This window comes from Echiichthys vipera (genome assembly GCF_963691815.1).
Source record: "Echiichthys vipera genome assembly, chromosome: 22".
NCBI lineage: Eukaryota > Metazoa > Chordata > Actinopteri > Perciformes > Trachinidae > Echiichthys > Echiichthys vipera.
In genome coordinates this window covers 3,719,357-3,730,699 of record NC_139847.1, presented here as the reverse complement: position 1 = coordinate 3,730,699, position 11,343 = coordinate 3,719,357, and the positions used below count along the sequence as shown (strand labels likewise).

The window sequence follows — 11,343 nt, the reverse complement described above, 5'->3', positions numbered from 1 at the left end:
TTTAACCCTGATTTGTTGTATTCATCAGGCTCGTACAGAAAAGCTAGATGTTTAAAAAGGTCTAAAATAATAAAAACAAAACCTAACACTTGACCAAAACAATTATATATATATAATTATTATTATATTATTATTATTTATTATTTTTTAACCCTGCTTTGTTTCATTCATCAGCCTCATATAGAAAAGCTAGATGTTTAATAAGGTCTAAAATAATAAAAACAAAACCTAAAACATGACAAAAACAATTATATATAGAAACTTTTATAATTTTTATATATATATATATATATATTTTTTTTTTTTTTTATACCCCGTTTTGTTGTATTTATCAGACTCGTATAGAATAGCTAGATGTTTAATAAGGTCTAAAATAATAAAAATAAAATCTAAAACTTGACCAAAAAATGATATATATACAATTTTATAATTTATTTAAATATAATTATTATTTATTTATTTATTTTGACCCTGATTTGTTGTATTCATCAGACTCGTATAGAATAGCTAGATGTTTAATAAGGTCTAAAATAATAAAACAAAACCTAAAACTTGACCAAAACAATTATATATATACAATTTTATAATTTATTTAAATATTATTATTTATTTATTTATTTTGACCCTGATTTGTTTGATTTATCAGGCTCGTATAGAATAGCTAGATGTTTAAAAAGGTATAAAATAATAAAAACAAAGTCTAAAGTCTCAGTCTCTGCTCACAGCGACGGGGGGAAGCCTGTGATGGTGTCTGAGTCGCGTCTGCAGGTCTGGGATCAGCTCTCTCCTCTGTAACCAGCCTCTGATTGACGTCACAGCAGACCCCAGATCAGACCCGCCCTCTCACAAAGTCCCCGCCTTCTTTTTAACATCACTAAAACTCCGTGCGATCCGATTGGCCGCCGCTATTGACGCAAAGCACTAATACACCATCGCGATTGGCTGAGGGCGCTGTCACGGAACGTCAGTCAACACGATGAACCAATGGGAGCCCGCGTTCGCCTCTTCGCCCCTCCCCGTTCGGAGTGTGACGCAGAGGGGTGATGTGTTGTTTGTGCTCCGGCCCCGTAGAGATGTGTACAGGAGCAGGCGAAGGGAACGGGTTGCTAACGGGCGAGCTAACCGCCGGATCCTCCCGATTATAGAAACGCGGCTTCGGCGAGCGCGGTCATGTTGCACACGGTGGGATTCATTTCGTGAGGACGAGGAATTGGATTTACCTTCAATAAAAAAAAGGGACGACGGGACTTTGTTTTTGTTGGACGGAAGCCGGGTCCGTGTGGATTCTTCAAATCTGAGCGAGGAGTCAACCGTTAGCTGGCCTGTAACCGCCGGAGCTCGTCTCCCTAAAAACACACACACACACACAACAAGAATGGGGTCTATACTAATAGGTCCACTCGGATTAGCTCGCTACTAAAGTGACCTTTCATTTTGTTGGTCGTTCTTCTCTTCATGGCAAATTTCACGAACTACCAGGAAGGTAAGGCGGCGATGTTGATGGTGGTGGAGCCGCAGCAGCAGCAGCAGCAGCAGCAGAGGGACGTGGTGGGGACGAAATCCGCCACCACCGCGAACGGGGACGGCGGCGTCGGGGAACCCCCTTCCCCGTTAATTAGCATCGGCGGCGGTCGCTTCCATCAACATTTACCGCCCTCCAACCACCACCACCACCCGCCAAAGGATCAGCACCACCACTACCAGCTCGCTCCGCAGCATCTTTCCGGGGAAAACATCGCAGAGTCCCCCGGCAGGAAAGCCGCCTCCTCGTCGTCTCTCAGCCAGGTACACACCGCCGAGGACCCCGCCGCTGCCTCTGCCGCTGCCGCTTCCACCTCTGCCGCTTGCAGCAGCGGCAGCAGCCATGTATACGCTGCTGTGAACGTCGCGACTACCTCGGACGTTGTGGATGATATTCGCAAATGTGGCTACTTGAGAAAGCAAAAACACGGACACAAGCGGTTTTTCGTGCTCAGGGCTGCCAGCCACCTGGGGCCGAGCCGCCTGGAGTACTACGACAGCGAGAAGAAATTCAGGAGCAGCCTGCGCTCCGCCGCCGCCGCTGCTGCCGCGGCCGCCGCCAGCGGTGGCGCGGTCGCCCTCTCTCCCCCGAAAAGGGTTATTTACCTCTACCAGTGCTTCACGGTCAACAAGAGGGCGGACTCCAAAAACAAACACCTCATTGCCCTTTACACCAAGGACGAGTACTTTGCCATCGTGGCGGAGAACGAGCAGGAGCAAGAGGACTGGTACGTGGCCGTCAGTGAGTTGATGAGCGAGGGCAAAAAGGGGCACGTGGATTCCGATGATCTGGATGATGGGTACGGCACTGTCACCCCCGGTACTGTGTTCAAAGAGGTGTGGCAGGTGAATGTGAAGCCTAAAGGACTGGGTCAAACCAAAAACCTCACAGGTGTTTACCGCCTCTGCCTCTCAACTAAAACCATTCACCTCGTAAAGTTGAACTCTGAGACCCCCTGTGTGAACCTCCAGCTGATGAACATCAGACGCTGCGGGCATTCGGAGAGCTTCTTTTTCATCGAGGTGGGTCGCTCCTCCTCCATCGGGCCCGGGGAGATATGGATGCAGGTGGACGATTCCGTCGTGGCCCAAAACATGCACGAGACCATCCTGGAGACGATGAAAGCCCTGAAGGCGTACGCGGAGTTTCGGCCCAGGAGTAAGAGCCAGTCGTCGGGCTCCAACCCGATGCCGTTCATCACAACGCGGCGTCACCTGGGCAACCTGCCGCCGAGTCAGACGGGGCTGCAGCGGCGGTCGAGGACTGAGTCGGTGGTGGGCACGCCGCCGTCAAGTAAGAGCTCCGGCGCTAGTGGTTATCGCTTCCGGACATCCAGCGAGGGCGAGGGGACTATGAACCGGCCCTTCCGCTCTGCCACAGGAAGTCTGGTTCACCTCAACTCAGCCCGCGCCCATCACTGTCGTCAGGAAGGTGGCGGCGGCAGTGGGAGTGGTGTCGCCACGGGAAATGCTGGCACGAGCACAGGCGCCGGGCGCTACGTCAGAGCCATCCCGGGGTCGTCGTCCACCTACCACGCCCGCTCCGCCTCGCTGCCGGTCTCCCACTTCCCCTCGACCACCAGCCCGGTGAGCGTCTCCTCCAGCAGCGGCCACGGCTCCGTCTCCGACACGCTCACCCGCCCATCGAGCGCCTCGATATGCGGCTCCCCGTCCGATGGCGGCTTCAACTCTTCGGACGAGTATGGCTCCAGCCCTGGTGACTTCCGGTACTTCCGGGTGCGGAGTAACACGCCAGACTCTCTGGGCAACACCCCACCAATCAGAGAAGAGAACTGTCTCAATGATTACATGGCCATGGGCTGGAACCGGGAGGTGTTCGGCACAAGCGGGGGCTCTGGAAATAACAGCGGCGGTGACACGCCACGGGACGAGAGCTCATCGACGACGGAGGATGATCGCTTTTCCTCTTCGTCATTGCGGAGGAGGACGCACTCTTTCTCCAGACCCACTGGTGGTGCAACTGGTGGTTCTGGAGTAGCGGTTTACCAGAAAATGACCCAGACCAACTTCTCCTTGGAGGAGGGGTCAGATATTGTGTTACCGTTCGGCAGTGGGCTGCTACGCGGCGGCCCGTCATCGTCCTCTTCCTCCCTGCGCTCTGACTACAGCTCCTGCTCCGAGCACAGCCAGCAGAGCCGCCCCTCCACGCTGTCCCGGACGGAGGCCGGCGGCGAGCGCCCTCCCCTTTCCTCCTCCTCCTCTGCCAAGGAAGACAGCGGCTACATGCCCATGCTGTGTGGCGTGGCCGCGTCACCGCAGGACACGCCCACCGACTACATGCCTATGCACCCCGGCTCTTACTCCCATCCCATCTCCCATTCCCCTCAGTTGCACAGTCCAGCTTTAGCCCCCCGGTCAGCCCACCACCACCCCCAGCTTCAGCCCCAATCCTCCACAGACTCCCACGGCTACATGATGATGCTCCCAGGGGGCAGCGGCCGCGGCTCCCCTTCTCCGGGGCAGGCCTCCCCCAGCCCTCACAGCAGCTCCAGCATGGCCGGTGCCAGTGCGGGTGACAGCATAGCAGAGAGACCTGAGAACGGGGAATATATGGACATGTCGTTCTGCAGCAGTGGGGTGCACAAGCTCTCAAACGAAGGGAGCGGTGGGTATTACACGCCCGGCACGCCTGAGAGCACCCCAAAGTCTTACAGCCCTTACTTCTCTCTCCCTCGCTCCTACAAGGCCCCCACCAGAGAGAGGGATGAGAAGGAGTACGGGGAGTATGTTCCCATGAGTTCTCCTGCCAAGCCAGTCTTTTCATCAGTTGCCACAGCTTCCATGTCAACACCGGAGAAGAGGGCCGGGGGAGGTAGTAGCACTTCCACCCCTTCTCACCCACCACCGCCTTATGGAGCTCACCATACTACTGCAGCAGCAATGGCCGACCGACGGGTGGCGAGGCCCAACCGCCTCCCTTTAGGCCGGAGGAGTTTCCACGGCCCGCTGCGGGTTACTGAGCCCTCCACGTCGTCTGCAGGCACCTCCACCTCGGTGCCCGCCCCTGTCAGCTCATCTGAAAGGCCCCCCAGTCCCGGCGAGTACATCAACATTGAGTTTGGGGATCACTACCCCCACCAACAACAGCCCCCCGCTTATCCTCTCTCTGCCCAAGATGAAGCGCCTTCCCTGGGCTCCAGTGACCACCGTCGCTCGCCTCACCAGGATTATATGAGTGTGGAGGTGGTGGCCGACCAGCAGGACAGCGCTGAAAGTCTGGGTAAAAACCAGTCACCCAGACCCAGCCTGGTCGCCCCCTGGAACCCACCCAGCTATATCCGACCCCTGACTAGCAATCCTGGGGCGCTGGCCTCCCCCGGAGTCCCCGCAGTAGGTCACTGGAGGTCGATGGGGGACGACTACACGGACATGACGTTTAACCTCAGCAGAGGCGAGAGGCCGCAAACGAGCCCCACGGCCATGCTGCAGCATCTCTGCGTGATCGAGGGACATTACGGCCACGCTCCCCCCGCCTCCTCCTCGTCCATTTCTCCCCCGTCGAGCCCAGGAAGGGCGCCGTCGCAACAGCTGGAGCCCAAGGTGGTTCGGGCCGACCCCCAAGGCAGGAGGAGACACAGCTCGGAGACATTCTCCTCCACGTCCTCCTCTAATTCGACTCCCTCTGGAGGAGGGCTCGCCGCCTCATCCTCAGCAACCCATCCCACACCGGCCAACCCCGCAGCCCCCAATGGCTCTTACCTGACGGAGGGTCAGGCTTCCAGATGGGCCAGCTCGGCGTCTTTTGACAGTATGTGGATGTCCATGGAGGGTCTAGGGGAGTCTTCGGCTCACCACGCTCCAGTAAGAGCCGTGGAAATGGGTGCAGCCCCCGGGACCTTAGCGTCCTCCTCATCCTCCTCCTCCTCGGGCGCTGGAGCCGGCAGAATGTGCAGGAACATGTCTGTGGGCTACCAGAACGGCCTGAACTACATTGCCTTGGAGCTGAGGGACGACGGGAGCAACGCGGGAGCCATGGCGTCCGGAGACGGCGGCAGCAGCAGCAGCAACGGGAGCCCGGTGGCAGCGACAGTGGCGGCGGCGGCGGTGGCAGCAGCGGGGATGGTGCCTCTGCCGGAGAACGGAGCCTACGCCAGTATAGACTTCACCAAATCTGATGGAGTCACCACGACAACCAAGGGTGAGTAAACACAAGAGTGTGTGTGTGTGTGTGTGTCAGGTTGGGAAACAGCCATTGTTTAAAGGCTCTTTTTCCACTTTCATAATCATGTTTGGCAGGAGAAATCGTTGGTTTACTCGGCAGAATGAGCTTTCATGCGTGAGTAAAAGAGAGTGCTATTGATATTTCCTTTCTCGCGCTTAAATCCAAAATAACCCCAAAGTGCCGCGTGCTATTATTAGTCCCATTGTATCAATCCGCAGCTCCTCCAGAGAATCTATTTTGGATCGAGTCTCTGTGATCCTGACAAGGCTGCGTTCAGGCGCTTTGAGCAGCCAGACGCGGTCTTTGAAGGCATCCGTCCGGGGAGATGAAGTCTCACCCGTAGCAGTGCAGGAAGCGGCACCAATACGCGGCTCATCTTGAGGTCTGCGCGCTTGTGTGTGTGTGTGTGTGTGTGTGTGTGTGTGTGTTGTGTGTGTGCAAGCAGCTCAGTAGACAAACAGCTCGCTGAATGAACCGAGGTTTACGCGAGGTCAAGTGTGGACCCAATCCCCGCCCACCCCCCGCTCTCCCAAAAAAAACACTGACTTTCTGTCTTTGTGGCGTCTCTGTGTGCCTGTCTGTGCACGTGCCGCTGTTTTCTTTGTGTCAGCGTGTGTGTGTGTGCAGAGTGTACTCAGCGTGTGGGTGTTTGTGTGCTCGCAGCCTTTTGTCTGCCGTGTGAGGGCTGTCACTTGAGACACTTTTCTACATCTTTTGAAAAAAAACAATGTATTTACTTGTACAGCACGGGGGAGGAGCGCGGTGCCAGCAGGAGCAGTTAGCGTGATGGCAAAACACACGAAACACCTCGCAGCAGCGTGAGGAAGTGACGCTGCGTAGTGTTCGCTCTTTGACCTGTTCAGTCAACTACACTGGTAAATTTGAGGAACACAGTGTGTAGGGCTGCAACTAATTATTAGTTTTTAATCATTATCAATCCACAGATCATATTCTCAGTTAATCATTTAGTCCATAACATGACAAAAATAGTCCAAAACACACACAATATTACATATTTACGTCTGTAAAAGTCTAAATCCCACTTGTCTAACACGATTACTCACTGACTTTGGCAACATTAGGCATTTATCGGGGTTAAAACATCTTTAACGGTGGATTTTCTTGAACTTTAAATGTCATATTTAAAAGAAATACCTTGTTTTGAACTTCAGAAACTCGCGTAATGTTTCAAAAACAGGGTTGGCACAGAGTCCTGAACGTTTATAGGACGCTGTCCACTCACAAACATGACATTTCGTTGTGTTTTCCTTTTTAAGTTGTCGTCCTTCTGTATAACGCTGTCAGGAAACACACTTCCGTCTGTTTATAGCACGTTAACATCTTATTTAATGTGACGGTTAAGTGCAATATGTACGGCACAAACACGTGTAATTTAAGGTGCTGGAAAAGCTTTAAAATGCTTGATATAGTGCTTTAATTTGACTTTGGAGAACGTGAAGGGACGCTGTGTGTTTTCAAGGTTGGGCTCACGCTTCAGTTCAAATAACTCTATAAAATACCAAAAATCTCTTTTAAATAGTTGAAATTGAACATAAATAAAGTGTATTTTGGGGTCACTGGGGTATAATAATGGACTTTTACCACACTGACAGGATTCTAGTACTAAAGATAGAAGAGGACGTTGAATACCTTCTTGCTTTGTCTGCGTCCTTTTTAAGGGCGCACTCACACTGTCATTCCGCACCGGGTTAAAACAGGTTTTTTGGCTAAAGCCTAGTGTATTTGACCAGTGTGAGTGCAACCACTGCACGCATAACTGCGGCCAGCTGGCCGTCCACGGCCCGCCTGAGAGAGGTCGGCTTTTGTAGAGCGCGTTTGCACATGTACGAGCACGAGCGTGCGCACGTGTACGAGCACGAGGCCTACGACGGTTCTGAGGTCATTTCCTGTGCGCCTGTTGGGACATAGAAAAAAGAAGGAGGGACCATGCGCGGACATTTAAAACAATGGTGGTGAAAGGTTCACGTTGGTGTGATGCGGAGGTGGAGTGTTTACTGCAGATTTGGTCGATGAAAAGATTCAAAAACAGTCGACAAGACGCACAAAAACTCCGAGGTCTACGGAAAGATCTGGAAACAAAGCCACGCATCGCCATGACGTCATCAATGCGTGTGACATGTTACGGCGTGATGACGTATAGGCAGCAAGAAGCATTCTCCGAGGCCCAGGTAGAGTGAGTACAAACGGGCCTGGAGGGGGGGACAAGGACCCTAAAGCACGGGGCACGGGACGGACGCACAGTGGGAGTGCGCCCTAACTCCTTCTACAGGCAAGCGAGGTTTATTTTTACGACAAAGAGATAAATACAGTTAAAAACAGTCGGAGTTGAACATAAAAACAAGCTAAACAAGAACAAAAGTCTCAGTGTCAGAATTGCAGAATTATCAGATGGATTATTAAAAAATCGTTTCATATCGTCACGTAAAAGAAAACACGTCTGTGATGGGTCAGTATCCTGTATAAATAGGTTGTTTTCATGAATTTGGACCGAGCATGCAGAGACATGTGAGTGTCCTGCAGCTGTAAAGTCCAGACGCGTGTGTGTGTGCGTGTGCGTGTGTGTGTGTGTGTTGAGGTTAGGTCTGCAGTCGGTGTGGTAGACGGCGTGCACGGATCAAGAGGATGTTTTGACTCTGTTTTCCGTCTTTCCCTTCCTCTTTGATCATCTCCTCGTCCTCTCCTCTCCTCCTCCCTGCCTCTCCCTCGCTTCCTCCCCGAATTTCTCCGTCTCGCTCCGCGTGTGCATGAGTCAGGATTCTCTGCAAACGCCGACTGACTCATTTGTTTATCGTGCCGCTGAACAGGGATGAAAGTGTGTGCGTGTGTGTGTTTGTCAGTCTGCCGGTGTGTACTTTTGTTTTCAGTCGCTGCCGGCAGGTTCATTAAGTGTGTGTGTGTTCGAGGTAACGTTCAGAAATGTTAATCCGTGCCGCACACACACACACACAGTCTGCATGTGTGTGTGTTTATACACGCTGAGTCATGGCAGGCAGCCTTTGATGTGGCGTCGTAATTGCGGCGGCGGCGTGTCAAGGCACACAACGGGGCTGGGAGGAAACGCATCATCATCACTCAGGAATGCACTTCCTCTCAGCTGCGGTGTTGAACCGATAGCACACCTGGATCTTTGACTCAGAGGGGAGACGAGCGTTCTGTCCAGCTGTCAAGGAAATGTGCTGGAAGGTTTTATAAATATTAGATAAAACAAGAATCCGGCTGCAGTTAAAAGACAAACAGACTAATAACTAATGACCTTTATGTCAGGGACGGCTGCAGCTAACCATGAGTTTCACTGTGGTTTAATCCGTAGATTGATCTCAGTTTGGTCGATGAAATGTCCCAAAATCTCATCTTCAGCCTCTTATCCGGGGTCGGGTCGCGGGGGCAGCAGCTTTAGCAGGGGACCCCAAACTTCCCTTTCCCGGGCCACATTAACCAGCTCTAACTGGGGGATCCTGAGGCGTTCCCAGGCCAGTGTGGAGATCTAATCTCTCCACCTGGTCCTGGGTCTTCCCCGAGGCCTCCTCCCAGCTGGACGTGCCTGGAACACCTCCCTAGGGAGGCGCCCAGGGTTCATCCTTACCAGATGATCCTGAACCACCTCAACTGGCTCCTTTCAACGCAAAGGAGCAGCGGCTCTACTCCGAGTTCCTCACGGATGCTGAACTTCTCCCCCTCTCTCTAAGGGAGACTCCAGACCCCCTCCTGAGGAAACACATTTCAGACGCTTGTACCCGCGACCTGGTTCTTTGGGTCCTGACCCAGCTTTCATGACCACAGGTGAGGGTAGGAACCAGGACTGACCGGTAGATCCAGAGCGTTGCCTTCCTCAGCTCTCTTTTCGTCACAACGGTGCGGTAGAGCGACTGCAGCACCGCCCCCCCCGCTGCTCCGATTCTCCGGCCAAACTCGCAATTTCAAGACGTCACTTTGTGCTTTCAGCCTTTTTCTCTATCGTCTGTCATTTAATGGACCAAAAACGAATCAATAATAATACGTTTTAAACGTCACGGCCATTTCCACGTCATGAATATCTATTTTTGATAAGTGTAAATAAACGCAATTTCAAAGGCTGTACTGCAAAAGTCAAGAGACGTGCTTAAAATAGAAAAGTTGACAGTAAAAATCCGTACCGTATATCTAAAGTTTTGCAGGGCCGTGTAAAATCTTGAGTGAGTGCGGACGAATGGAAAACATCCTTCTCTGTGACCCAGCACACAGGAGCATGATGGGAACGGTCGGGCGGATAGAACGCGTCAAAAGGTTAAATTGGGGTCAGGAGAGGAAGTTTTAAGGTGTAAGTGACAGCGCTGGGAACCTGCCCCCCCCCCAGCCCGGCCCGAGTGGATGCGAGGTGGTAAAGGGCGAGTGGGAGTGTGAGGCACGGCTTTCTCTCTGAGATGTGAGAGAAGACGGTACGAGTGCTGCCCTTTCCCTCGCCAGTTCCCACCTCCGAAGCCAGCCCCTTCTATATTTACAGGTCTATTTCCAGACCGACGTGGATTTATGGGCCGGTCCGAGGCCTGCTCGTAACAGGACCCCCCCCACCCCCAGCCCCCCTTTTTTTTGCCCAGTGTGTTGCATGCAGAGGTCTCTCTATCTCAAATAGCCACATATATGTGCTCGCAGATGTTAGAGTTATTACCCATCACGCATGCACAAAGCCACCGTCACAGGAAAGAGTTTGCGGCTCTGCAGAAACCCTCCAGAGGTTCAGCTTGTGTCCGTCTAGGGCATGGGTGTCAAACTGATCCAGTAAAGGGCTGTGTGGCTGCAGGTTTTCATTCCAACCAATCAAAAACACACCTGGTCCAACAAATCAACTGTGTGAAGACAGTTCAGGTGATTGGGTAAGTCGAGTCAGGTGTGTTCTTGCTCGGTTGGAATGAAAACCTGCAGCCACAGCGACTCTTTACTGGATCACTTTGACACCCCTGTTCTAGAGTAAAGAGGCTGGACTCAGAGCATTTGGACTGGTTTCTTAGGGCGCACTCACACTGTCCTTCCACACCGGGCCAAAACAGGTTTTACGGGTAAAGCCTAGTTCGTTTGACCAGTGTGAGTGCAACCGCTCCGCGCCTAGGAGCGGTACGCTTGCCGTCCACGGCCCGTTTGGGAGAAGTGGGCTTTTGAAAAGCGTGTTTTCACATGTACGAGCACGAGTGTTTGCACGTGTACGAGCACGAGGCCTACGGCGGTTCTGAGGTCATTTCCTGTGTGCCTGTTGGGACGTAGAAAAAAGAAGGAGGGACCATGCGCGGACATTTAAAACAATGGCGGTGAAAGGTTCACGTTGGTGTGATGCGGAGGTGGAGTGTTTACTGCAGATTTGGTCGATGAAAAGATTCAAAAACAGTCGACAAGACGCACAAAAACTCTGAGGTCTACGGAAAGATCTGGAAACAAAGCCACGCATCGCCATGACGTCATCAATGCGTGTGACGTGTTACGGCGTGATGACGTATAGGCAGCAAGAAGCATTCTCCGACGCCCAGGTAGTGTGAGTACAAACGGGCCTGGAGGGGGGGACAAGGACCCTAAAGCACGGGGCACAGTGCGGACGCACAGTGGGAGTGCGCCCTTAGTGGAGAAACTGGGTTTTTCAGACCTGTCGATTA

The 11,343-nt window shown here is 52.5% G+C and overlaps 1 protein-coding gene across 1 annotated transcript in view; it reads left to right on the top strand.

Moving 5' to 3' along the window:
• Positions 1-1,090: 1,090 nt before the first annotated feature.
• The window catches only part of irs4b (insulin receptor substrate 4b), a 20,624-nt gene continuing 10,371 nt past the window's right edge, over positions 1,091-11,343 (top strand). Inside the window, exon 1 of the mRNA XM_083937029.1 lies at positions 1,091-5,680. Within this exon, the coding sequence (XP_083793155.1) occupies positions 1,456-5,680 (4,225 nt within the window). The 5' untranslated portion in view covers positions 1,091-1,455. The remainder of the gene's footprint in view (positions 5,681-11,343) is intronic.